Source organism: Scyliorhinus torazame, chromosome 5 (genome assembly GCF_047496885.1).
Source record: "Scyliorhinus torazame isolate Kashiwa2021f chromosome 5, sScyTor2.1, whole genome shotgun sequence".
NCBI lineage: Eukaryota > Metazoa > Chordata > Chondrichthyes > Carcharhiniformes > Scyliorhinidae > Scyliorhinus > Scyliorhinus torazame.
The window spans coordinates 136,527,367-136,555,361 of NC_092711.1; the positions used below are offsets into that span (position 1 = coordinate 136,527,367).

The 27,995-nt window shown below is 52.6% G+C and overlaps 1 protein-coding gene across 1 annotated transcript in view; it reads left to right on the forward strand.

Moving 5' to 3' along the window:
* LOC140417929 (zinc finger protein 536-like) overlaps nucleotides 1–27,995 on the forward strand; it is a 256,639-nt gene that overhangs the window by 194,263 nt on the left and 34,381 nt on the right. Inside the window, exon 3 of the mRNA XM_072501360.1 lies at nucleotides 24,756–26,727. Coding sequence (XP_072357461.1) covers nucleotides 24,759–26,727 — 1,969 coding nt within the window. The 5' untranslated portion in view covers nucleotides 24,756–24,758. The remainder of the gene's footprint in view (nucleotides 1–24,755; nucleotides 26,728–27,995) is intronic.

Consider the following 27,995-nt stretch of genomic DNA (forward strand, 5'->3'; position numbering starts at 1 on the left):
GGGTTAGATACAGAGTAAAGCTCCCTCTAAACTGTCCCCATCAAACACTCCCAGGACAGGTACACACGGGGTTAGATACAGAGTAAAGCTCCCTCTACACTGTCCCCATCAAACAGTCCCAGGACAGGTACAGCACGGGGTTAAATACAGAATAAAGCTCCCTCTACACTGACCCCATCAAACATTCCCAGGACAGGTACAGCACGGGGTTAGATACAGAGTAAAGCTCCCTCCACACTGTCCCCATCAAACACTCCCAGGACAGGTACAGCACAGGGTTAGATACAGAGTAAAGCTCCCTCTACGCTGTCCCCATCAAACATTCCCAGGACAGGTACAGCACGGGGTTTGATACAGAGTAAAGCTCCCTCTACACTGTCCCCATCAAACACTCCCAGGACAGGTACACACGGGGTTAGATACGGAGTAAAGCTCCCTCTACACTGTCCCCATCAAACACTCCCAGGACAGGTACACACGGGGTTAGATACAGAGTAAAGCTCCCTCTACAATGTCCCCATCAAACACTCCCAGGACAGGTACAGCACGTGGTTAGATACAGAGGAAAGCTACCTCTACACTGCCCTCCTCAAACCCTCCCAGGACATGTACACACGGGGTTAGATACAGAGTAAAGCTCCCTCTACACTGTCCCCATCAAACACTCCCAGGACAGGTACAGCACGTGGTTAGATACAGAGGAAAGCTACCTCGACACTGTCCTCCTCAAACCCTCCCAGGACAGGTACAGCACGGGGTTAGATACAGAGTAAAGCTCCCTCTACACTCTCCCCATCAAACACTCCCAGGACAGGTACACACGGGGTAAGATACAGAGTAAAGCTCCCTCTACACTGTCCCCATCAAACAGTCCCAGGACAGGTACAGCACGGGGTTTGATACAGAGTAAAGCTCCCTCTACACTGTCCCCATCAAACACTCCCAGGACAGGTACAGCACGGGGTTAGATACAGAGTAAAGCTCCCTCTACACTGTCCCCATCAAACACTCCCAGGACAGGTACACACGGGGTTAGATACAGAGTAAAGCTCCCTCTACACTGTCCCCATCAAACACTCCCAGGACAGGTACACACGGGGTTAGATACAGAGTAAAGCTCCCTCTGCACTGTCCCCATCAAACAGTCCCAGGACAGGTACATCACGGGGTTAGATACAGAATAAAGCTCCCTCTACACTGACCCCATCAAACATTCCCAGGACAGGTACAGCACAGGGTTAGATACAGAGTAAAGCTCCCTCTACGCTGTCCCCATCAAACATTCCCAGGACAGGTACAGCACGGGGTTTGATACAGAGTAAAGCTCCCTCTACACTGTCCCCATCAAACACTCCCAGGACAGGTACACACGGGGTTAGATACGGAGTAAAGCTCCCTCTACACTGTCCCCATCAAACACTCCCAGGACAGGTACACACGGGGTTAGATACAGAGTAAAGCTCCCTCTACACTGTCCCCATCAAACACTCCCAGGACAGGTACAGCACGTGGTTAGATACAGAGGAAAGCTACCTCTACACTGCCCTCCTCAAACCCTCCCAGGACATGTACACACGGGGTTAGATACAGAGTAAAGCTCCCTCTACACTGTCCCCATCAAACACTCCCAGGACAGGTACAGCACGTGGTTAGATACAGAGGAAAGCTACCTCGACACTGTTCTCCTCAAACCCTCCCAGGACAGGTACAGCACGGGGTTAGATACAGAGTAAAGCTCCCTCTACACTCTCCCCATCAAACACTCCCAAGGCAGATACAGCATGGGGTTCGATACAGAGTAAAGCTCCCTCTACACTGTCCCCATCAAACACTCCCAGGACAGGTACACACGGGGTTAGATACAGAGTAATGCTCCCTCTACACTGTCCCCATTAAACACTCCCAGGACAGGTACAGCACGCGGTTAGATACAGAGCAAAGCTGCCTCTACACTGTCCCCATCAAACACTCCCAGGACAGGTACATACGGGGTTAGATACAGAGTAAAGCTCCCTCTACACTGTCCCCATCAAACACTCCCAGGACAGGTACAGCACGGGGTTAGATACAGAGTAAAGCTCCCTCTCCACTGTCCCCATCAAACACTCCCAGGACAGGTACAGCACGGGGTTAGATACAGAGTAAAGCTCCCTCTACACTGTCCCCATCAAACACTCCCAGGACAGGTACACACGGGGTTAGATACAGAGTAAAGCTCCCTCTACACTGTCCACATCAAACACTCCCAGGACAGGTACAGCACGGGGTTAGATACAGAGTAAAGCTCCCTCTACACTGTCCCCATCAAACACTCCCAGGACAGATACAGCACAGGGTTAGATACAGAGTAAAGCTCCCTCTGCACTGTCCCCATCAAACACGCCCAAGACAGGTACAGCACGGGGTTAGATACAGAGTAAAGCTCCCTCTCCACTGTCCCCGTCAAACACTCGCAGGACAGGGACAGCACGGGGTTAGATACAGAGTAAAGCTCCCTCAACACTACCCATCAAACATTCCCAGGACAGGTACAGCACGGGGTAAGATACAGAGTAACGCTCCCTCTGCACTGTCCCCATCAAACACTCCCAGGACAGGTACAGCACAGCGTTAGATACAGACTAAAGCTCCCTCTACACTGTCCCCATCAAACACTCCCAGGACAGGTACAGCACGGGGTTAGATACAGAGTAAAGCTCCCTCTACACTGTCCCCATCAAACACTCCCAGGACAGGTACACACGGGGTTAGATACAGAGTAAAGCTCCCTCTACACTGTCCACATCAAACACTCCCAGGACAGGTACAGCACGGGGTTAGATACAGAGTAAAGCTCCCTCTACACTGTCCCCATCAATCACTCCCAGGACAGATACAGCACAGGGTTAGATACAGAGTAAAGCTCCCTCTACACTTTCCCCATCAAACACTCCCAGGACAGATACAGCACGGGGTTAGATACAGAGTAAAGCTCCCTCTACACTCTCCCCATCAAACACTCCCAGGACAGGTACAGCACGGGGTTAGATACAGAGTAAAGCTCCCTCTACACTGTCCCCATCAAACACTCCCAGGACAGGTACACATGGGGTTAGATACAGAGTAAAGCTCCCTCTACACTGTCCCCATCAAACACTCCCAGGACAGGTACAGCACGGGGTTAATACAGAGTAAAGCTCCCTCTACACTGTCCCCATCAAACAGTCCCAGGACAGGACAGCACGGGGTTAGATACAGAGTAAAGCTCCCTCCACACTGTCCCCATCAAACACTCCCAGGACAGGTACAGCACAGGGTTAGATACAGAGTAAAGCTCCCTCTACGCTGTCCCCATCAAACATTCCCAGGACAGGTACAGCACGGGGTTTGATACAGAGTAAAGCTCCCACGACACTGTCCGCATCAACCACTCGCAGGACAGCTACTGCACGGGGTTAGATACAGAGTAAAGCTCCCTCTACACTGTCCCCGTCAAACCCTCGCAGGACAGGGACAGCACGGGGTAAGATACAGAGTAACGCTCCCTCTGCACTGTCCCCATCAAACACTCCCAGAACAGGTACAGCACGGGGTTAGATACAGAGTAAAGCTCCCTCTACACTATCCCCTTCAAACAGTTCCAGGACAGGCACAGCACGGGTTTAGATACAGAGTAAAGCTCCTTCTACACTGTCCACATCAAACACTCCCAACACAGATACAGCATGGGGTTAGATACAGAGTAAAGCTCCCTCTACACTGTCCCCGTCAAACACTACCAGGACAGGTACAGCACGGGGTTAGATACAGAGTAAAGCTCCCTCTACACTGTCCCCGTCAAACACTCGCAGGACAGGGACAGCACGGGGTTAGATACAGAGTAAAGCTCCCTCAACACTACCCATCAAACATTCCCAGGACAGGTACAGCACGGGGTAAGATACAGAGTAACGCTCCCTCTGCACTGTCCCCATCAAACACTCCCAGGACAGGTACAGCACAGCGTTAGATACAGACTAAAGCTCCCTCTACACTGTCCCCATCAAACACTCCCAGGACAGGTACAGCACGGGGTTAGATACAGAGTAAAGCTCCCTCTACACTGTCCCCATCAAACACTCCCAGGACAGGTACACATGGGGTTAGATACAGAGTAAAGCTCCCTCTACACGGTCCGCATCAAACACTCCCAGGACAGGTACAGCACGGGGTTAGATACAGAGTAAAGCTCCCTCTACACTGTCCCCATCAAACACTCCCAGGACAGGTACAGCACGGGGTTAGATACAGAATAAAGCTCCCTCTACACTGACCCCATCAAACATTCTCAGGACAGGTACAGCACAGGGTTAGATACAGAGTAAAGCTCCCTCCACACTGTCCCCATCAAACACTCCCAGAACAGGTACAGCACGGGGTTAGATACAGAATAAAGCTCCCTCTGCACTGACCCCATCAAACATTCCCAGGACAGGTACAGCACGGGGTTAGATACAGAGTAAAGCTCCCTCCACACTGTCCCCATCAAACACTCCCAGGACAGGTACAGCACAGGGTTAGATACAGAGTAAAGCTCCCTCTACGCTGTCCCCATCAAACATTCCCAGGACAGGTACAGCACGGGGTTTGATACAGAGTAAAGCTCCCACGACACTGTCCGCATCAACCACTCGCAGGACAGCTACTGCACGGGGTTAGATACACAGGAAAGCTCCCTCTACACTGTCCCCATCAAGCACTACCAGGACAGGTACAGCACGGGGTTAGATACAGAGTAAAGCTCCCTCTAAACTGTCCCCGTCAAACCCTCGCAGGACAGGGACAGCACGGGGTTAGATACAGAGTAAAGCTCCCTCTACACTACCCATCAAACATTCCCAGGTCAGGTACAGCACGGGGTAAGATACAGAGTAACGCTCCCTCTGCACTGTCCACATCAAACACTCCCAGGACAGGTACAGCACAGCGTTAGATACAGACTAAAGCTCCCTCTACACTGTCCCCATCAAACACTCCCAGGACAGGTACAGCACGGGGTTAGATACAGAGTAAAGCTCCCTCTACACTGTCCCCATCAAACACTCCCAGGACAGGTACAGCACGGGGTTAGATACAGAGTAAAGCTCCCTCTACACTGTCCCCATCAAACACTCCCAGGACAGGTACACACGGGGTTAGATACAGAGTAAAGCTCCCTCTACACTGTCCACATCAAACACTCCCAGGACAGGTACAGCACGGGGTTAGATACAGAGTAAAGCTCCCTCTACACTGTCCCCATCAAACACTCCCATACAGATACAGCACAGGGTTAGATACAGAGTAAAGCTCCCTCTGCACTGTCCCCATCAAACACGCCCAAGACAGGTACAGCACGGGGTTAGATACAGAGTAAAGCTCCCTCTCCACTGTCCCCGTCAAACACTCGCAGGACAGGGACAGCACGGGGTTAGATACAGAGTAAAGCTCCCTCAACACTACCCATCAAACATTCCCAGGACAGGTACAGCACGGGGTTAGATACAGACTAAAGCTCCCTCTACACTGTCCCCATCAAACACTCCCAGGACAGGTACAGCACGGTGTTAGATACAGAGTAAAGCTCCCTCTACACTGTCCCCATCAAACACTCCCAGGACAGGTACACACGGGGTTAGATACAGAGTAAAGCTCCCTCTACACTGTCCACATCAAACACTCCCAGGACAGGTACAGCACGGGGTTAGATACAGAGTAAAGCTCCCTCTACACTGTCCCCATCAAACACTCCCAGGACAGATACAGCACACGGTTAGATACAGAGTAAAGCTCCCTCTACACTTTCCCCATCAAACACTCCCAGGACAGATACAGCACGGGGTTAGATACAGAGTAAAGCTCCCTCTACACTCTCCCCATCAAACACTCCCAGGACAGGTACAGCACGGGGTTAGATACAGAGTAAAGCTCCCTCTACACTGTCCCCATCAAACACTCCCAGGACAGGTACACACGGGGTTAGATACAGAGTAAAGCTCCCTCTACACTGTCCCCATCAAACACTCCCAGGACAGGTACAGCACGGGGTTAATACAGAGTAAAGCTCCCTCTACACTGTCCCCATCAAACACTCCCAGGACAGGTACAGCACAGCGTTAGATACAGACTAAAGCTCCCTCTACACTGTCCCCATCAAACACTCCCAGGACAGGTACAGCACGGGGTTAGATACAGAGTAAAGCTCCCTCTACACTGTCCCCATCAAACACTCCCAGGACAGGTACACACGGGGTTAGATACAGAGTAAAGCTCCCTCTACACTGTCCACATCAAACACTCCCAGGACAGGTACAGCACGGGGTTAGATACAGAGTAAAGCTCCCTCTACACTGTCCCCATCAAACACTCCCAGGACAGATACAGCACACGGTTAGATACAGAGTAAAGCTCCCTCTACACTTTCCCCATCAAACACTCCCAGGACAGATACAGCACGGGGTTAGATACAGAGTAAAGCTCCCTCTACACTCTCCCCATCAAACACTCCCAGGACAGGTACAGCACGGGGTTAGATACAGAGTAAAGCTCCCTCTACACTGTCCCCATCAAACACTCCCAGGACAGGTACACACGGGGTTAGATACAGAGTAAAGCTCCCTCTACACTGTCCCCATCAAACACTCCCAGGACAGGTACAGCACGGGGTTAATACAGAGTAAAGCTCCCTCTACACTATCCCCATCAAACAGTCCCAGGACAGGTACACACGGGGTTAGATACAGAGTAAAGCTCCCTCTACACGGTCCCCATCAAACACTCCCAGGACAGGTACAGCACGGGGTTAGATACAGAGTAAAGCTCCCTCTACACTGTCCCCATCAAACACTCCCAGGACAGGTACAGCACGGGGTTAGATACAGAATAAAGCTCCCTCTGCACTGACCCCATCAAACATTCCCAGGACAGGTACAGCACGGGGTTAGATACAGAGTAAAGCTCCCTCCACACTGTCCCCATCAAACACTCCCAGGACAGGTACAGCACAGGGTTAGATACAGAGTAAAGCTCCCTCTACGCTGTCCCCATCAAACATTCCCAGGACAGGTACAGCACGGGGTTTGATACAGAGTAAAGCTCCCACGACACTGTCCGCATCAACCACTCGCAGGACAGCTACTGCACGGGGTTAGATACAGAGTAAAGCTCCCTCTACACTGTCCCCGTCAAACCCTCGCAGGACAGGGACAGCACGGGGTTAGATACAGAGTAAAGCTCCCTCTACACTACCCATCAAACATTCCCAGGACAGGTACAGCACGGGGTAAGATACAGAGTAACGCTCCCTCTGCACTGTCCCCATCAAACACTCCCAGGACAGGTACAGCACAGCGTTAGATACAGACTAAAGCTCCCTCTACACTGTCCCCATCAAACACTCCCAGAACAGGTACAGCACGGGGTTAGATACAGAGTAAAGCTCCCTCTACACTATCCCCTTCAAACAGTTCCAGGACAGGCACAGCACGGGGTTAGATACAGAGTAAAGCTCCTTCTACACTGTCCACATCAAACACTCCCAACACAGATACAGCATGGGGTTAGATACAGAGTAAAGCTCCCTCTACACTGTCCCCGTCAAACACTACCAGGACAGGTACAGCACGGGGTTAGATACAGAGTAAAGCTCCCTCTACACTGTCCCCGTCAAACACTCGCAGGACAGGGACAGCACGGGGTTAGATACAGAGTAAAGCTCCCTCAACACTACCCATCAAACATTCCCAGGACAGGTACAGCACGGGGTAAGATACAGAGTAACGCTCCCTCTGCACTGTCCCCATCAAACACTCCCAGGACAGGTACAGCACAGCGTTAGATACAGACTAAAGCTCCCTCTACACTGTCCCCATCAAACACTCCCAGGACAGGTACAGCACGGGGTTAGATACAGAGTAAAGCTCCCTCTACACTGTCCCCATCAAACACTCCCAGGACAGGTACACATGGGGTTAGATACAGAGTAAAGCTCCCTCTACACGGTCCGCATCAAACACTCCCAGGACAGGTACAGCACGGGGTTAGATACAGAGTAAAGCTCCCTCTACACTGTCCCCATCAAACACTCCCAGGACAGGTACAGCACGGGGTTAGATACAGAATAAAGCTCCCTCTACACTGACCCCATCAAACATTCTCAGGACAGGTACAGCACAGGGTTAGATACAGAGTAAAGCTCCCTCCACACTGTCCCCATCAAACACTCCCAGAACAGGTACAGCACGGGGTTAGATACAGAATAAAGCTCCCTCTGCACTGACCCCATCAAACATTCCCAGGACAGGTACAGCACGGGGTTAGATACAGAGTAAAGCTCCCTCCACACTGTCCCCATCAAACACTCCCAGGACAGGTACAGCACAGGGTTAGATACAGAGTAAAGCTCCCTCTACGCTGTCCCCATCAAACATTCGCAGGACAGGTACAGCACGGGGTTTGATACAGAGTAAAGCTCCCACGACACTGTCCGCATCAACCACTCGCAGGACAGCTACTGCACGGGGTTAGATACAGACTAAAGCTCCCTCTACACTGTCCCCATCAAACACTCCCAGGACAGGTACAGCACGGGGTTAGATACAGAGTAAAGCTCCCTCTACACTGTCCCCATCAAACACTCCCAGGACAGGTACACATGGGGTTAGATACAGAGTAAAGCTCCCTCTACACGGTCCGCATCAAACACTCCCAGGACAGGTACAGCACGGGGTTAGATACAGAGTAAAGCTCCCTCTACACTGTCCCCATCAAACACTCCCAGGACAGGTACAGCACGGGGTTAGATACAGAATAAAGCTCCCTCTACACTGACCCCATCAAACATTCTCAGGACAGGTACAGCACAGGGTTAGATACAGAGTAAAGCTCCCTCCACACTGTCCCCATCAAACACTCCCAGAACAGGTACAGCACGGGGTTAGATACAGAATAAAGCTCCCTCTGCACTGACCCCATCAAACATTCCCAGGACAGGTACAGCACGGGGTTAGATACAGAGTAAAGCTCCCTCTCCACTGTCCCCGTCAAACACTCGCAGGACAGGGACAGCACGGGGTTAGATACAGAGTAAAGCTCCCTCAACACTACCCATCAAACATTCCCAGGACAGGTACAGCACGGGGTAAGATACAGAGTAACGCTCCCTCTGCACTGTCCCCATCAAACACTCCCAGGACAGGTACAGCACAGCGTTAGATACAGACTAAAGCTCCCTCTACACTGTCCCCATCAAACACTCCCAGGACAGGTACAGCACGGGGTTAGATACAGAGTAAAGCTCCCTCTACACTGTCCCCATCAAACACTCCCAGGACAGGTACACACGGGGTTAGATACAGAGTAAAGCTCCCTCTACACTGTCCACATCAAACACTCCCAGGACAGGTACAGCACGGGGTTAGATACAGAGTAAAGCTCCCTCTACACTGTCCCCATCAATCACTCCCAGGACAGATACAGCACAGGGTTAGATACAGAGTAAAGCTCCCTCTACACTTTCCCCATCAAACACTCCCAGGACAGATACAGCACGGGGTTAGATACAGAGTAAAGCTCCCTCTACACTCTCCCCATCAAACACTCCCAGGACAGGTACAGCACGGGGTTAGATACAGAGTAAAGCTCCCTCTACACTGTCCCCATCAAACACTCCCAGGACAGGTACACATGGGGTTAGATACAGAGTAAAGCTCCCTCTACACTGTCCCCATCAAACACTCCCAGGACAGGTACAGCACGGGGTTAATACAGAGTAAAGCTCCCTCTACACTGTCCCCATCAAACAGTCCCAGGACAGGACAGCACGGGGTTTGATACAGAGTAAAGCTCCCACGACACTGTCCGCATCAACCACTCGCAGGACAGCTACTGCACGGGGTTAGATACAGAGTAAAGCTCCCTCTACACTGTCCCCGTCAAACCCTCGCAGGACAGGGACAGCACGGGGTTAGATACAGAGTAAAGCTCCCTCTACACTACCCATCAAACATTCCCAGGACAGGTACAGCACGGGGTAAGATACAGAGTAACGCTCCCTCTGCACTGTCCCCATCAAACACTCCCAGAACAGGTACAGCACGGGGTTAGATACAGAGTAAAGCTCCCTCTACACTATCGCCTTCAAACAGTTCCTGGACAGGCACAGCACGGGTTTAGATACAGAGTAAAGCTCCTTCTACACTGTCCACATCAAACACTACCAGGACAGGTACAGCACGGGGTTAGATACAGAGTAAAGCTCCCTCTACACTGTCCCCGTCAAACACTCGCAGGACAGGGACAGCACGGGGTTAGATACAGAGTAAAGCTCCCTCAACACTACCCATCAAACATTCCCAGGACAGGTACAGCACGGGGTAAGATACAGAGTAACGCTCCCTCTGCACTGTCCCCATCAAACACTCCCAGGACAGGTACAGCACAGCGTTAGATACAGACTAAAGCTCCCTCTACACTGTCCCCATCAAACACTCCCAGGACAGGTACAGCACGGGGTTAGATACAGAGTAAAGCTCCCTCTACACTGTCCCCATCAAACACTCCCAGGACAGGTACACATGGGGTTAGATACAGAGTAAAGCTCCCTCTACACGGTCCGCATCAAACACTCCCAGGACAGGTACAGCACGGGGTTAGATACAGAGTAAAGCTCCCTCTACACTGTCCCCATCAAACACTCCCAGGACAGGTACAGCACGGGGTTAGATACAGAATAAAGCTCCCTCTACACTGACCCCATCAAACATTCTCAGGACAGGTACAGCACAGGGTTAGATACAGAGTAAAGCTCCCTCCACACTGTCCCCATCAAATACTCCCAGAACAGGTACAGCACGGGGTTAGATACAGAATAAAGCTCCCTCTGCACTGACCCCATCAAACATTCCCAGGACAGGTACAGCACGGGGTTAGATACAGAGTAAAGCTCCCTCCACACTGTCCCCATCAAACACTCCCAGGACAGGTACAGCACAGGGTTAGATACAGAGTAAAGCTCCCTCTACGCTGTCCCCATCAAACATTCCCAGGACAGGTACAGCACGGGGTTTGATACAGAGTAAAGCTCCCACGACACTGTCCGCATCAACCACTCGCAGGACAGCTACTGCACGGGGTTAGATACACAGGAAAGCTCCCTCTACACTGTCCCCATCAAGCACTACCAGGACAGGTACAGCACGGGGTTAGATACAGAGTAAAGCTCCCTCTAAACTGTCCCCGTCAAACCCTCGCAGGACAGGGACAGCACGGGGTTAGATACAGAGTAAAGCTCCCTCTACACTACCCATCAAACATTCCCAGGTCAGGTACAGCACGGGGTAAGATACAGAGTAACGCTCCCTCTGCACTGTCCACATCAAACACTCCCAGGACAGGTACAGCACAGCGTTAGATACAGACTAAAGCTCCCTCTACACTGTCCCCATCAAACACTCCCAGGACAGGTACAGCACGGGGTTAGATACAGAGTAAAGCTCCCTCTACACTGTCCCCATCAAACACTCCCAGGACAGGTACAGCACGGGGTTAGATACAGAGTAAAGCTCCCTCTACACTGTCCCCATCAAACACTCCTAGGACAGGTACACACGGGGTTAGATACAGAGTAAAGCTCCCTCTACACTGTCCCCATCAAACACTCCCAGGACAGATACAGCACACGGTTAGATACAGAGTAAAGCTCCCTCTACACTTTCCCCATCAAACACTCCCAGGACAGATACAGCACGGGGTTAGATACAGAGTAAAGCTCCCTCTACACTCTCCCCATCAAACACTCCCAGGACAGGTACAGCACGGGGTTAGATACAGAGTAAAGCTCCCTCTACACTGTCCCCATCAAACACTCCCAGGACAGGTACACACGGGGTTAGATACAGAGTAAAGCTCCCTCTACACTGTCCCCATCAAACACTCCCAGGACAGGTACAGCACGGGGTTAATACAGAGTAAAGCTCCCTCTACACTGTCCCCATCAAACACTCCCAGGACAGGTACAGCACAGCGTTAGATACAGACTAAAGCTCCCTCTACACTGTCCCCATCAAACACTCCCAGGACAGGTACAGCACGGGGTTAGATACAGAGTAAAGCTCCCTCTACACTGTCCCCATCAAACACTCCCAGGACAGGTACACACGGGGTTAGATACAGAGTAAAGCTCCCTCTACACTGTCCACATCAAACACTCCCAGGACAGGTACAGCACGGGGTTAGATACAGAGTAAAGCTCCCTCTACACTGTCCCCATCAAACACTCCCAGGACAGATACAGCACACGGTTAGATACAGAGTAAAGCTCCCTCTACACTTTCCCCATCAAACACTCCCAGGACAGATACAGCACGGGGTTAGATACAGAGTAAAGCTCCCTCTACACTGTCCCCATCAAACACTCCCAGGACAGGTACAGCACGGGGTTAGATACAGAGTAAAGCTCCCTCTACACTGTCCCCATCAAACACTCCCAGGACAGGTACACACGGGGTTAGATACAGAGTAAAGCTCCCTCTACACTGTCCCCATCAAACACTCCCAGGACAGGTACAGCACGGGGTTAATACAGAGTAAAGCTCCCTCTACACTGTCCCCATCAAACAGTCCCAGGACAGGTATACACGGGGTTAGATACAGAGTAAAGCTCCCTCTACACGGTCCCCATCAAACACTCCCAGGACAGGTACAGCACGGGGTTAGATACAGAGTAAAGCTCCCTCTACACTGTCCCCATCAAACACTCCCAGGACAGGTACAGCACGGGGTTAGATACAGAATAAAGCTCCCTCTGCACTGACCCCATCAAACATTCCCAGGACAGGTACAGCACGGGGTTAGATACAGAGTAAAGCTCCCTCCACACTGTCCCCATCAAACACTCCCAGGACAGGTACAGCACAGGGTTAGATACAGAGTAAAGCTCCCTCTACGCTGTCCCCATCAAACATTCCCAGGACAGGTACAGCACGGGGTTTGATACAGAGTAAAGCTCCCACGACACTGTCCGCATCAACCACTCGCAGGACAGCTACTGCACGGGGTTAGATACAGAGTAAAGCTCCCTCTACACTGTCCCCGTCAAACCCTCGCAGGACAGGGACAGCACGGGGTTAGATACAGAGTAAAGCTCCCTCTACACTACCCATCAAACATTCCCAGGACAGGTACAGCACGGGGTAAGATACAGAGTAACGCTCCCTCTGCACTGTCCCCATCAAACACTCCCAGGACAGGTACAGCACAGCGTTAGATACAGACTAAAGCTCCCTCTACACTGTCCCCATCAAACACTCCCAGAACAGGTACAGCACGGGGTTAGATACAGAGTAAAGCTCCCTCTACACTATCCCCTTCAAACAGTTCCACGACAGGCACAGCACGGGGTTAGATACAGAGTAAAGCTCCTTCTACACTGTCCACATCAAACACTCCCAACACAGATACAGCATGGGGTTAGATACAGAGTAAAGCTCCCTCTACACTGTCCCCGTCAAACACTACCAGGACAGGTACAGCACGGGGTTAGATACAGAGTAAAGCTCCCTCTACACTGTCCCCGTCAAACACTCGCAGGACAGGGACAGCACGGGGTTAGATACAGAGTAAAGCTCCCTCAACACTACCCATCAAACATTCCCAGGACAGGTCCAGCACGGGGTAAGATACAGAGTAACGCTCCCTCTGCACTGTCCCCATCAAACACTCCCAGGACAGGTACAGCACAGCGTTAGATACAGACTAAAGCTCCCTCTACACTGTCCCCATCAAACACTCCCAGGACAGGTACAGCACGGGGTTAGATACAGAGTAAAGCTCCCTCTACACTGTCCCCATCAAACACTCCCAGGACAGGTACACATGGGGTTAGATACAGAGTAAAGCTCCCTCTACACGGTCCGCATCAAACACTCCCAGGACAGGTACAGCACGGGGTTAGATACAGAGTAAAGCTCCCTCTACACTGTCCCCATCAAACACTCCCAGGACAGGTACAGCACGGGGTTAGATACAGAATAAAGCTCCCTCTACACTGACCCCATCAAACATTCTCAGGACAGGTACAGCACAGGGTTAGATACAGAGTAAAGCTCCCTCCACACTGTCCCCATCAAACACTCCCAGAACAGGTACAGCACGGGGTTAGATACAGAATAAAGCTCCCTCTGCACTGACCCCATCAAACATTCCCAGGACAGGTACAGCACGGGGTTAGATACAGAGTAAAGCTCCCTCCACACTGTCCCCATCAAACACTCCCAGGACAGGTACAGCACATGGTTAGATACAGAGTAAAGCTCCCTCTACGCTGTCCCCATCAAACATTCCCAGGACAGGTACAGCACGGGGTTTGATACAGAGTAAAGCTCCCACGACACTGTCCGCATCAACCACTCGCAGGACAGCTACTGCACGGGGTTAGATACAGACTAAAGCTCCCTCTACACTGTCCCCATCAAACACTCCCAGGACAGGTACAGCACGGGGTTAGATACAGAGTAAAGCTCCCTCTACACTGTCCCCATCAAACACTCCCAGGACAGGTACACATGGGTTAGATACAGAGTAAAGCTCCCTCTACACTACCCATCAAACATTCCCAGGACAGGTACAGCACGGGGTAAGATACAGAGTAACGCTCCCTCTGCACTGTCCCCATCAAACACTCCCAGGACAGGTACAGCACAGCGTTAGATACAGACTAAAGCTCCCTCTACACTGTCCCCATCAAACACTCCCAGAACAGGTACAGCACGGGGTTAGATACAGAGTAAAGCTCCCTCTACACTATCCCCTTCAAACAGTTCCAGGACAGGCACAGCACGGGGTGAGATACAGAGTAAATCTCCTTCTACACTGTCCACATCAAACACTCCCAACACAGATACAGCATGGGGTTAGATACAGAGTAAAGCTCCCTCTACACTGTCCCCGTCAAACACTACCAGGACAGGTACAGCACGGGGTTAGATACAGAGTAAAGCTCCCTCTACACTGTCCCCGTCAAACACTCGCAGGACAGGGACAGCACGGGGTTAGATACAGAGTAAAGCTCCCTCAACACTACCCATCAAACATTCCCAGGACAGGTACAGCACGGGGTAAGATACAGAGTAACGCTCCCTCTGCACTGTCCCCATCAAACACTCCCAGGACAGGTACAGCACAGCGTTAGATACAGACTAAAGCTCCCTCTACACTGTCCCCATCAAACACTCCCAGGACAGGTACAGCACGGGGTTAGATACAGAGTAAAGCTCCCTCTACACTGTCCCCATCAAACACTCCCAGGACAGGTACACATGGGGTTAGATACAGAGTAAAGCTCCCTCTACACGGTCCGCATCAAACACTCCCAGGACAGGTACAGCACGGGATTAGATACAGAGTAAAGCTCCCTCTACACTGTCCCCATCAAACACTCCCAGGACAGGTACAGCACGGGGTTAGATACAGAATAAAGCTCCCTCTACACTGACCCCATCAAACATTCCCAGGACAGGTACAGCACAGGGTTAGATACAGAGTAAAGCTCCCTCCACACTGTCCCCATCAAACACTCCCAGGACAGGTACAGCACAGGGTTAGGTACAGAGTAAAGCTCCCTCTACGCTGTCCCCATCAAACATTCCCAGGACAGGTACAGCACGGGGTTTGATACAGAGTAAAGCTCCCACGACACTGTCTGCATCAACCACTCCCAGGACAGCTACTGCACGGGGTTAGATACACAGGAAAGCTCCCTCTACACTGTCCCCATCAAGCACGACCAGGACAGGTACAGCACGGGGTTAGATACAGAGTAAAGCTCCCTCTACACTATCCCCTTCAAACAGTTCCAAGACAGGCACAGCACGGGGTTAGATACAGAGTAAAGCTCCTTCTACACTGTCCACATCAAACACTCCCAACACAGATACAGCATGGGGTTAGATACAGAGTAAAGCTCCCTCTACACTGTCCCCGTCAAACACTACCAGGACAGGTACAGCACGGGGTTAGATACAGAGTAAAGCTCCCTCTACACTGTCCCCGTCAAACACTCGCAGGACAGGGACAGCACGGGGTTAGATACAGAGTAAAGCTCCCTCAACACTACCCATCAAACATTCCCAGGACAGGTACAGCACGGGGTAAGATACAGAGTAACGCTCCCTCTGCACTGTCCCCATCAAACACTCCGAGGACAGGTACAGCACAGCGTTAGATACAGACTAAAGCTCCCTCTACACTGTCCCCATCAAACACTCCCAGGACAGGTACAGCACGGGGTTAGATACAGAGTAAAGCTCCCTCTACACTGTCCCCATCAAACACTCCCAGGACAGGTACAGCACGGGGTTAGATACAGAATAAAGCTCCCTCTACACTGACCCCATCAAACATTCCCAGGACAGGTACAGCACAGGGTTAGATACAGAGTAAAGCTCCCACGACACTGTCCGCATCAACCACTCCCAGGACAGCTACTGCACGGGGTTAGATACACAGGAAAGCTCCCTCTACACTGTCCCCATCAAGCACGACCAGGACAGGTACAGCACGGGGTTAGATACAGAGTAAAGCTCCCTCTACACTGTCCCCGTCAAACACTCGCAGGACAGGGACAGCACGGGGTTAGATACAGAGTAAATCTCCCTCTACACTACCCATCAAACATTCCCAGGACAGGTACAGCACGGGGTAAGATACAGAGTAACGCTCCCTCTGCACTGTCCCCATCAAACACTCCCAGGACAGGTACAGCACAGCGTTAGATACAGACTAAAGCTCCCTCTACACTGTCCCCATCAAACACTCCCAGAACAGGTACAGCACGGGGTTAGATACAGAGTAAAGCTCCCTCTACACTATCCCCTTCAAACAGTTCCAGGACAGGCACAGCACGGGGTTAGATACAGAGTAAAGCTCCCTCTACACTGTCCACATCAAACACTCCCAACACAGATACAGCATGGGGTTAGATACAGAGTAAAGCTCCCTCTACACTTTCCCCATCAAACACTCCCAGGACAGATACAGCACGGGGTTAGATACAGAGTAAAGCTCCCTCTACACTGTCCCCATCAAACACTCCCAGGACAGGTACAGCACGGGGTTAGATACAGAGTAAAGCTCCCTCTACACTGTCCCCATCAAACACTCCCAGGACAGGTACACATGGGGTTAGATACAGAGTAAAGCTCCCTCTACACTGTCCCCATCAAACACTCCCAGGACTGGTACAGCACGGGGTTAGATACAGAGTAAAGCTCCCTCTACACTGTCCCCATCAAACACTCCCAGGACAGGTACACACGGGGTTAGATACAGAGTAAAGCTCCCTCGACACTGTCCCCATCAAACACTCCCAGGAGAGGTACAGCACGGGGTTAGATACAGAGTAAAGCTCCCGCTACACGGTCCCCATCAAACACTCCCAGGACAGGTACAGCACGGGGTTAGATACAGAGTAAAGCTCCCTCTACACTGTCCCCATCAAACACTCCCAGGACAGGTACAGCACGGGGTTAGATACAGAATAAAGCTCCCTCTACACTGACCCCATCAAACATTCCCAGGACAGGTACAGCACGGGGTTAGATACAGAGTAAAGCTCCCTCCACACTGTCCCCATCAAACACTCCCAGGACAGGTACAGCACAGGGTTAGATACAGAGTAAAGCTCCCTCTACGCTGTCCCCATCAAACATTCCCAGGACAGGTACAGCACGGGGTTTGATACAGAGTAAAGCTCCCTCTACACTGTCCGCATCAACCACTCCCAGGACAGCTACTGCACGGGGTTAGATACACAGGAAAGCTCCCTCTACACTGTCCCCATCAAGCACTACCAGGACAGGTACAGCCCGGGCTAGATACAGAGTAAAGCTCCCTCTACACTGTCCCCGTCAAACACTCGCAGGACAGGGACAGCACGGGGTTAGATACAGAGTAAAGCTCCCTCTATACTGTCCCCACCAAACACTCCCAGGACAGGTACATACGGGGTTAGATACAGAGTAAAGCTCCCTCTACACTGTCCCCATCAAACACTCCCAGGACAGGTACAGCACGGGGTTAGATACAGAGTAAAGCTCCCTCTTCACTGTCCCCATCAAACACTCCCCGGACAGGTACAGCACGGGGTTAGATACAGAGTAAAGCTCCCTCTACACTGTCCCCATCAAACACTCCCAGGACAGGTACACACGGGGTTAGATACAGAGTAATGCTCCCTCTACACTGTCCACATCAAACACTCCCAGGACAGGTACAGCACGGGGTTAGATACAGAGTAAAGCTCCCTCTACACTGTCCCCATCAAACACTCCCAGGACAGATACAGCACAGGGTTAGATACAGAGTAAAGCTCCCTCTGCACTGTCCCCATCATCACTCCCAAGACAGGTACAGCACGGGGTTAGATACAGAGTAAAGCTCCCTCTACACTGTCCCTATCAAACACTCCCAGGACAGGTACACACGGGGTTAGATACAGAGTAAAGCTCCCTCTACACTGTCCACATCAAACACTCCCAACACAGATACAGCATGGGGTTAGATACAGAGTAAAGCTCCCTCTACACTTTCCCCATCAATCACTCCCAGGACAGGTACAGCCCGGGGTTAGATACAGAGTAAAGCTCCCTCTACACTGTCCCCATCAAACACTCCCAGGACAGGTACACATGGGGTTAGATACAGAGTAAATCTCCCTCTACACTGTCCCCATCAAACACTCCCAGGACAGGTACAGCACGGGGTTAGATACAGAGTAAAGCTCCCTCTACACTGTCCCCATCAAACACTCCCAGGACAGGTACAGCACGGGGTTAGATACAGAGTAAAACTCCCTCTACACTGTCCCCATCAAACACTCCCAGGACAGGTACAGCACGGGGTTAGATACAGAGTAAAGCTCCCTCTACACTGTCCCCATCAAACACTCCCAGGACAGGTACACACGGGGTTAGATACAGAGTAAAGCTAGCTCTACACTGTCCCCATCAAACACTCCCAGGACAGGTACAGCACAGGGTTAGATACAGAGTAAAGCTCCCTCTACACTGTCGCCATCAAACACTCCCAGGACAGGTACACACGGGGTTAGATACAGAGTAAAGCTCCCTCTACACTGTCCCCATCAAACACTCCCAGGACAGGTACACACGGGGTTAGATACAGAGTAAAGCTCCCTCTACACTGTCCCCATCAAACTCTCCCAGGACAGGTACAGCACGGGGTTAAATACAGCGTAAAGCTCCCTCTACACTGTCCCCATCAAACACTCCCAGGACAGGTACAGCACGGGGTTAGATTCAGAGTAAAGCTCCCTCTACACTGTCCCCATCAAACACTCCCAGGACAGGTACAGCACGAGGTTAGATACAGAGTAAAGCTCCCTCTACACTGTTCCCATCAAACACTCCAAGGACAGGTACAGCACGGGGTTAGATACAGAGTAAAGCTCCCTCTACACTGTCCCCATCAAACACTCCCAGGACAGGTACAGCACGGGTTAGATACAGAGTAAAGCTCCCTCTACACTGTCCCCATCAAACACTCCCAGGACAGGTACAGCACGGGGTTAGATACAGAGTAAAGCTCCCTCTACACTGTTCCCATCAAACACTCCAAGGACAGGTACAGCACGGGGTTAGATACAGAGTAAAGCTCCCTCTACACTGTCCCCATCAAACACTCCCAGGACAGGTACAGCACGGGTTAGATACAGAGTAAAGCTCCCTCTACACTGTCCCCATCAAACACTCCCAGGGCAGGTACAGCACGGGGTTAGATACAGAGTAAAGCTCCCTCTACACTGTCCCCATCAAACACTCCCAGGACAGGTACAGCACGGGGTTAGGTACAGAGTAAAGCTCCCTCTACACTGTCCCCATCAAATACTCCCAGGACAGGTACAGCACGGGGTTAGATACAGAGCAAAGCTCCCTCTGCACTGTCCCCATCAAACACTCCCAGGACAGGTACAGCACGGGGTTAGATACAGAGTAAAGCTCCCTCTACACTGTCCCCATCAAACACTCCCACGACAGGTACAGCATGGGGCTAGATACAGAGTAAAGCTCCCTCTACACTGTCCCCATCAAACACTCCCAGGACAGGTACAGCACGGGGTTAGATACAGAGTAAAGCTCCCTCTACACTGTTCCCATCAAACACTCCAAGGACAGGTACAGCACGTGGTTAGATACAGAGTAAAGCTCCCTCTACACTGTCCCCATCAAACACTCCCAGGACAGGTACAGCACGGGGTTAGATACAGAGTAAAGCTCCCTCTACACTGTCCCCATCAAACACTCCCAGGGCAGGTACAGCACGGGGTTAGATACAGAGTAAAGCTCCCTCTACACTGTCCCCATCAAACACTCCCAGGACAGGTACAGCACGGGGTTGGATACAGAGTAAAGCTCCCTCTACACTGCCCCCATCAAACACTCCCAGGACAGGTACAGCACGGGGTTAGATACAGAGTAAAGCTCCCTCTGCACTGTCCCCATCAAACACTCGCAGGACAGGTACAGCACGGGGTTAGATACAGAGTAAAGCCCCCTCTACACTGTCCCCATCAAACACTCCCAGGACAGGTACAGCACGGGGTTAGATACAGAGTAAAGCTCCCTCTCCACTGTCGCAATCAAACACTCCCAGGACAGGTACAGCACGGGGTTAGATACAGAGTAAAGCTCCCTCTGCACTGTCCCCATCAAACACTCGCAGGACAGGTACAGCACAGGGTTAGATAAAGAGTGAAGATCCCTCTACACTGTCCCCATCAAACACTCGCAGGACAGGTACAGCACGGGGTTAGATACAGAGTAAAGCTCCCTCTACACTGTCCCCATCAAACACTCGCAGGACAGGTACAGCACGGGGCTTCAACCTTCTGCTTGGTGTTCTAAAAGTTGGCAAAAGAGTTCAAACGGACGAGTCGAGCATGACTACCCCCCGAGTGGGAAGCTCAAGTTCACAGTTGGGGGATTTGCTGTGTGCAGAGTGTGGAAATGTGACGTGCTGCAAGCTGAGTAAATTCCGAGTGGCCTGAGGGTTGGTGAGAGGCCCCTTGTCCCCGACAGCTAAATGCCTCAGACAAATCTTGGAATGCATGGCTGAGTCCTCTGGCTGAATGCACATCGGCCCCGGCGTCATTATCCAGGGTCCCGTCCCGGTCCGTCCCCCCCGCCCCCCCCCCCCCCCCCCCCCCCCCCGCCACGCTTTGTCTCCCTCTCAATGCGGCTTTGTATAGGGTTGGATTGTGTAGCGAAGAAGCTTTTTGAAAAGAACCCCCTTTGTGTCTGCCCAAGCCTGGTATAAATGATGCACTGTGTGATACCCAGGCACAAGGGAACCTCAAGGAGGGGAGGGGGGAGGAGGGGCCATGCGAACTCCAATCCCTTAACACCCGGAAGAAATCAAGCGGGCTACATACATCCCCCCTTGAAAGAGGGAGTCTCTCTGTCAGAGACCCCTTTTAAAGAGAATCTTATCCCCCAGGGCCCCCTTTTAAAGAGGGAGTTTCTCGGTCAGGGATCCCCCTTTGAAACAGAGAGTCTGTCCCTCGGGGACCACTTTTAAAGAGTGGTCTCTCTGCCAACAACCCCCTTTTAAAGAGGGAGTCTGTCTTTCAGGGACCCCCTTTAAAGAGGGAGTCTCTCATGTCAATTTTAAAATAAGGAGTTTGTCTCTGTCAGGGACCCCTTTTAAAGAGGGAGTCTCTCCGTCAGGGACCCCTTTTAAAGAGGGAGCCTCTCCATCAGGGACCCCTTTTAAAGAGGGAGTCTCTCCGTCAGGGACCCCTTTTAAAGAGAGGGTCTCTCCGTCAGGGACCCCTTTTAAAGAGGGAGTCACTCCGTCAGGGACCCCTTTTAAAGAGGGAGTCTCTCCGTCAGGGACCCCTTTTAAAGAGGGAGTCTCTCCGTCAGGGACCCCTTTTAAAGAGAGGGTCTCTCCGTCAGGGACCCCTTTTAAAGAGGGAGCCTCTCCATCAGGGACCCCTTTTAAACAGGGAGTCTCTCCGTCAGGGACACCTTTTAAAGAGGGAATTTCTCTGTCATTTTTTAAAGAGGGAGTCTCTCCATTGCGGGCCCCCTCGTTAAGAGGGCATCTCTCCATCACCGATACCCCTTCCAAACAGGTAAGACTGACAAAGTGCCATTTAAAGCTCATTGAGCCACCTGCCCTCGTGTATGTTACTTTCGGAGGGGTATTAAGAACTTAGCCATTCGAGGGCTTCGGCTCGGCCAGAGCTGAATGATATCTGTCACTTAATTGCTTGGGTTATTATCCGGAGGGCTTCACCTTCAGCTGCGGACCATGGATCGGTGACAGACAAAACACTGCGCGACAGTCAAGAAACACTTCCACTTGCGTGGTGCCTCACCACCGCCCCTTGAGTCGTCAAAAAACGTTTCAGCGCCAACGGGCGTACTTTTAAACACGCTGCCCATCGTAACATCCCTCCGCCACCATCCCAGGGAAGTTTCATTCCCGGCTCCAGCCACCCCCTTGCTACCCTTTCTATTGAATCCCTCTTAGTTCCTGATGTGCTCCCGAGCTCTCACTATTGGCCCTGTCCGCAGCCCTCAGAATCCTGCATGCCTCTTGTCAAAGTCTCCTCTCAGCCTTCTCTTCTCTCCAAGGAAAACATCAGCGTGCAGTCGTAGAGTTTTGACAGCACGGAAGGATGACCTTCGGCCCATCTGTCTGCGCCGGCCATCAAGCACCGATCTATTCTAACCCCATTTCCCAGCACTTGGCCCGCAGCCCTTGTCCGCTGTGGCGTTTCAAGTGCTCGTCTGAACGCTTCTTAAATGGCGAAAGGGTTCCCGCCTCCACCACCCTGTCGGGCAGCGGGTTCCAGAGTCCCAGCATCCTCTGAGTTTTTCCTCAAACAGGGGCTGTTTAGCACAGGGCTAAGTCGCTGGCTTTGAAAGCAGACCAAGGCAGGCCAGCAGCACGGTTCAATTCCCGTACCAGCCTCCCCGAACAGGCGCCGGAATGTGGCGACTAGGGGATTTTCACAGTAACTTCATTTGAAGCCTGCTTGTGACAATAAGCGATTTTCATTTCATTTTCAAATCCCCTCTAAACCTCCTGTCCCTTACCTTAAATCTACACCCCCCTCACGCCCTGGTTACTGACCCCTCTACTGAGGGCGGAAGGTTTCTTCCTATCCACCCTATCTACGCCCCTCGTAATTTTGTGCACCTCTTACATTATCATAGAATCCCTACAGTACGCAAGGAGTCCATTCGTTCCATCAAGTCCGCACCGACCCTCCTAAAGAGCGTGTAGGCCCATGCACCGCCCTATTCTACTTAATCTTTGGACACTAAGGGGCGATTTAGCATGGCCAATCCACCTAACCTGCACATCTTTGGACTCAATCAAGTCACCTTGAGAATCACTTCTCATTCTTGTGAATCTCCTCTGCATTCTCTCCAATGCCATCGCATCCTTCCTCAAGTCTGGTGCCCAGCACCGGGCGCAGCTCTCTGGATGAGGCCGAACCTCATTGGCGCACAGCAGATCCAATGGGTTGCAGTGTGAGAATGACCGGGTACCTTGTTTTTGGTCATGTTGATCAAGCGGGTAAACATTGGGCCCACGAGGCGGGACACCGGGGACAAACTCCCATGCTCTTCTCCAAAGCAGCCCAGTACGAACTTTCACAACCACCCCCACAGCAGGCAGGCTGGGCCTCGGTTTTGTGTACTTCCTCCGATAGGCAGGCCCTCTGACCGTGCAGCATTGCCACACTGGGGTGCTCAAGGGCCCCAGAGTGGGACGTGGAACCCGCCCACTGGTGACTCAGCCACAGACAAATGGAAGGAGAGCTGCTTGTAGGCCCCACAGAGGCCTGCCGTTGAAGGCCTCATGCGTGCAAGGCTCCTCGAGTGCTACATTCATAATACAATAGCCCATTGTTGCGAGACCCCTCAATATGTCCCTGGTAGAGTAGTCTGAAATGGTGTTGAGAGTCCGGTGAGGATTCAATATGCATTCGGACTCCCTCACAGCGAGTGAGGGCTTCTCCCCAGGCCAAGGATGAAGAGCAATTTTTTTCTTTTAAATAAATTTAGACAACCCAATTATTTTTTTCCAATTAAGGAGCAATTTTAGCGTGGCCACTCCACCTAGCCTGCACATCCTTTGGGTTGTGTAGCTGAGACCCAGGCAGACACGGGGAGAATGTTCAAACTCCACACGGGCAGTAACCCAGGGCCGGGGTCGAACCCAGGTCCTCAGTGCCGTAGGCAGCAGTGCTAACCACTGTGCCATTGGAGGAGAAATCTTCTTTGACTGACATTCTTGCCTCTGTGCACTTTAGTCACTGCCAGTGATATATCGTGCCTCTTCCAGGATTCTGGCTCAATCACCTTCTTCGTTGGCTCCTCACTTTCTCTTAACCCGTGCTGTGAGTGTTTGATGGGGACAGTGTAGAGGGAGCTTTACTCTGCATCTAACCACGTGCTGTCCCTGTCCTGGGAGTGTTTGATGGGGACAGTGTAGAGGGAGCTTTACTCTGTATCTAACCCCGTGCTGTACCTGTCCTGGGAGTGTTTGATGGGGGACAGTGTAGAGGGAGCTTTACTCTGTATCTAACCCTGTGCTGTACCTGTCCTGGGAGTGTTTGATGGGGGACAGTGTAGAGGGAGCTTTACTCTGTATCTAACTCTATGCTGCTCCAGTCCTGAAGAATCCACGTGTTGCCAAGCTAACATTGTGCCTGTTTCTTTCAGGAGATGGAAGAGGTTGTGTCGCCCTGCGAAGTCCCCATACTGGCGCCGGGGGCCAGCGGACCAAGCAGCCTCCAAGGAGCTGTGGACCTGGCCTTGGGGATCAGGGAGCCGTACGATGTGAATGACCTGGATTCACTGTGGCCCGAAGGTGGGATGGATGTCTCCGAGCTGGACTATGAGGAGCTGGACCTGCAGCGCTTCTTCAATGGCCCGAGCCTTGGTCTGACGTCACCGGGGCAGCTCGGGCAGGCCGAGGGCGGGCGGTCCCGTAAATTCCCCTGCGCCGTCTGCGGCAAGCGTTTCCGGTTCAACAGCATCCTCTCGTTGCACATGAGGATCCACACGGGCGAGAAGCCGTTCAAGTGCCCCTACTGTGAACACCGAGCGGCCCAGAAGGGCAACCTGAAGATTCACCTGCGTACCCACCGGCCTGGTGGCGGCAGTGACGGCCGGGGCCTCATCCGGCCCAGCGAGGAGAACCGCCTGCTGCTGGAGCTGGAGGAGAGGGCCAGCCTGCGAGAGCGGCGAGGTCAAGGGGCAGGGACGGTCATGACGGCGGCAGGGCCGCCGCCAACCCAAGGGAACTGGCCAGAAGCCAGGAGTGGTCCGAAGCTGGAGGAGGAGGAAGAGGAGGAGGGCGAGGAGGAAGAGGAGGTGGAAGGTGAGGAGCCGCCGGCGGCAGCGACGACGCCGGGAGTGGAAGAGGGGGAGGGCGCCACACCCCCAGCCCCGGCCGGATTCCGCTGCGACTTCTGCAAGGGCAAGTTCAAGAAGGCGGAGGAGCTGGAGCGCCATGCCCGCATCCTGCACCGGCCCTACAAGTGCACGCTGTGCCCGTTCGCCGCCGCCCTGGAGGAGCGCCTGGTTGAGCACATGGAGGAGGCCCACCTGGCGCCCGGCCCCTGCCAAGCCCCCGAGGAGCCGAGCCTCCCCCCTCCGCCGTCGCCTGCCTTCCGCTGCCAGGTGTGCGGGCAGGGCTTCACCCAGTCCTGGTTTCTCAAGGGCCACATGCGTAAGCACAAAAACTCCTTTGACCACGGCTGCCAGGTCTGTGGGCGCCGCTTCAAGGAGCCCTGGTTCCTGAAGAACCATATGAAGGTTCACCTCAACAAGCTGGGCCTCAGGCTAACGCCCCATGGCAGCGAGAGGAGGAGAGGGGGAGCCATCACGGCTGCCGCCGGGGCACCTAGGCCTCGCGGAACGGCGGCATGGGAGCCGGGCCTGCTGGCCTACAATGCCTTCTACTCAGGCCTTCTGCTGGCCGCCGGGCCGAGGCTGGAAGCAGGAGGAGGAAGCCTCCTGGCCAGAGGCAACGACAGGAGGGCCGCCCCCGGGCCTCTGCGGGAGGAGGGAGTGGGCGGGGGCTTGAAACCCGAGAAGCGCGCCCTCCTGGGCTTCCTGGACCTGGCGGTGCCCGGGGGTGGCAACTGCATCGAGCGACTCCAGGCAGCAGCCCAGGCAGCTGACGCCAACCATGGTGGCCCACACCTGTGGCAGCTGGTGAGCCAGGGCCTGGCGAGGGATCGCGCCCTGCTGAGCCGGGACCTGGAAGAGGAGGAGGAGGAGGAGCAGGAGGAGGCCGCTTGGCGGAAGAAGCAGCAGCAGCAGCAGCACCTCTCCCGGATGTTGGGCTTGCCCTGGCGGAAGAGTCTACCATTGCCCCCAGCCGCAGCCCAGACCCAGAACGGTGGGAGCGGACCCTCGGAGAGACGGGGCGGGGACGGGGGGCAGGAGAGGTCGACCACATGCCCCAGCTGCGGACGGGTGTTCCGGACCTACCAGCAGGTGGTGGTCCACGCCAGGGTGCACAGGAAGGGACGCACCGCCGACAGCGACCTGTGGTGGAGAGTACCGCTGGCTGGCTTCGGGCCTTGTGGCCAGATCAGCGCCTCCGAGGGGAGGGGCCCCTCAATGTCAGCAGGGCTACCCAGCGAAGGAGGAGACGGTGGTGGCCTCCCAGCAGGACCTCAAGGTAGGACCCACCTCTTCTCCCCAACCCCTGCCTCACCCCCTCACCCTTGTATGTTACAGTGATGAGGATAGACCTGAGCACAATTTATACCACCGGGCAGAGAAAGCCAACGACATTTAATCAAAGTTTGTTTTCTAAATGATGATAGTTTTTGAATACATGAAGTGAATTCACCATAATGGGGCAGAACAAGAAAGGACCTTCAGGTCTATGAAGGGTCTAGACACAGTAGGACAATTAGTATCAGACAGGGGCGGATCATTTAGGGAAGAGTGAACATAATATGAGGACCGGTTTGTTTAGGGAAGAGTGATCATAATATAAAGGAATGGATCCTTCAGGGAAGAGTGATCATAATTTGAATAAAGGATCATTCGGAGAAGAGCTATCATAATATAAAGGAAAGGAATTATTCAGGGAAGAGTGATCATAATATGAGAGCAAAGGATTGTTTAGGGAAGAGCGATCATAATATGATGGAATTTCCCATTGGGTTTGAGAGTGCTGTGGCGAAGTCCAAAGCTAGGGTTTGGACAAAGCCAATCATGTGGATAAGAGGAGCAAGTTGGCTAAGGTAGATTGGGAATCTAAATTAAAATATATGGCAGTAGATGAGCAGTGGCAAACTTTGAAAGAAATAATACATAATTTTCTTTTTTTTAAAATTATTTTTATTAAAATTTTTGTCAAAAACATAATTTTTTGCATAACCATACGCAACAATTAACATAACAAAATAAATGTTAACCATATATAGAGAAAAGAACAATACCACGTAACAATCCCCCCCGCCCCCCTGCTGACCTTTACTGCTCTCCTAGAACGTTGAGAGAAACCCATCATGGACCCTCTCAAGGCAAACTTTATTTTGTCGAGACTGAGAAACCCAGCCATGTCACTAACCCAGGTCTCTGCACTCGGGGGCTTCGAATCCCTCCACATTAGAAAGATCTGCCTCCGGGCTACCAGGGAGGCAAAGGCCAAAACGTCGGCCTCTTCCGCTTCCTGAACTCCCGGATGGTCTGACACACCAAAGATCGCTGTCTCTGGACTCGGCACCACCCGCGTGTCCAAGATCTTGGACATTGCCTCAGCAAAACCCCGCCAGAATCCCTTAAGAGCCGGGCATGCCCAGAACATATGGCATGATCTGCAGGGCTTCCCGCACACCTCGCACATTTATCCTCAACCCCAAAGAGCTTGCTCATCCTAGTTGCCGTTATGTGTGCTCGGTGGACCACCTTAAGCTGGATTAAGCTCAGCCTGGC